At 49.3% G+C, this 1344-nt stretch overlaps 1 protein-coding gene across 1 annotated transcript; it reads right to left on the bottom strand.

Moving 5' to 3' along the window:
- Window positions 1–345: 345 nt before the first annotated feature.
- On the bottom strand, window positions 346–1277 carry LOC106792812 (the record flags this gene model as incomplete). The annotated part of the gene is made up of 1 exon (XM_014759334.1): window positions 346–1277. A coding segment is annotated over one exon (932 nt), but the record flags the coding sequence as incomplete, so codon positions are not given.
- Window positions 1278–1344: the final 67 nt, after the last annotated feature.

Below are 1344 nucleotides of genomic sequence, written 5' to 3'. Positions count from 1 at the left end.
TYYYCCCCAATTCTCGAACGTGATTCGAGAATTTGTCATGGCGAGATGTGCTGGACCGCTGAGAAAATTATTGTTCCTTGTGCGGTTGGAAAGGCAATGGTGCGAGCTTGACGATAGGTCTAGTTATAGTACTGGTGGCGGTCTTCAGTGTGACAACCCTGCAGAGACCGTCCTTTCCTGGGTGTAGCTGTATCACTCTGGCGAGAGGCCACTTTGACGGAGGAAGTCGTTCGTCGGTAATGAGGACAAGAGACCCTTCCCTGATATCGTTNATGTGGTCTGATGCGCTTGCAGGCATTCCGTCGACCACCTTTTCCAAAACTGCTGGAAGCGCTCTTGAATCCGCTAGAAATGAGATAACCTGGAATCTGAGATGTCTGTTAGAGAAGGCTCGGGGATAGTTGTTAATGCTTCYCCTCTGATGAAATGCCCTGGTGTTAATGCTCTGATGTCATCGGGGTCCTCCGAGAGAGAGCTGAGAGGTCGAGATTTGAGAACCGCCTCAACTTGGGCTAAGAACGTTAAGAAGTCTTCGAACGTTAGCAACGCATCCGAGATGGTTCGTTTAAGATGATACTTGATTGATTTCACCGCCGCCTCCCATTTTCCACCCATATGTGGTGCTGCTGGAGGGTTGAAGATCCAATTAGTGCCGTCATTACGGAGAAGTCTCTTGAGCTTGAGGGATTCCTTCGTTGCAGCTAAGAGTAGCTCCTTAAGCTGCTTGTTTGCTCCTTGGAAGTTGGTACCACAGTCKCTTCTGAGCGTTTTTGGAATGCCCCTACGGCTGGTGAACCGTCGAAATGCCTTGAGAAATCCTTCGGTGGAGTAGTCAGAGACTACTTCAAGATGAACAGCAGAGGTAAAGAAGCATATGAACACAGCTATCCAACCCTTGAAGGACTTTGCACCTCTGCATTGAAAGGTCTTGATGGTGACTAGCCCGGCGTAATCCAGCCCTGTAGTCTCGAACACGAGAGATGGTGTCACTCGAGAWGCCGGGAGTGGAGCCATGAGTTGTTGTGCTCTCACTCCACGTATTYTAGCACACGTGAGACAATCTTTGAGGAAGGACTTCACTGGAGCACGACCTCCAATAATCCAGAAAGTCCTTTGAATGTAGGAGAGCATCAGCTGAGTTCCTCCATGCATAGTTCTGGCATGAGCATCGGAGATGACTAGGTTGGTGAATTTTGACTGACGAGGTAGTATGGCTGGATGTTTACTATCATCATCCAGCTGAGAATTTTGCAGCCGTTCACCAACCCTGAGAGTTCCTACACGATCGACAAAGGCCGTGAGTCGCGTCAGAACGTGACGTTTGTGAAGAGATTGACCTGCCGA

Source organism: Polistes canadensis, unplaced genomic scaffold, assembly GCF_001313835.1.
Source record: "Polistes canadensis isolate GaletaPanama2010 unplaced genomic scaffold, ASM131383v1 scaffold_733, whole genome shotgun sequence".
Classification (NCBI taxonomy): Eukaryota; Metazoa; Arthropoda; class Insecta; order Hymenoptera; family Vespidae; genus Polistes; species Polistes canadensis.
This window is presented reverse-complemented; position numbering and strand designations above follow the sequence as displayed.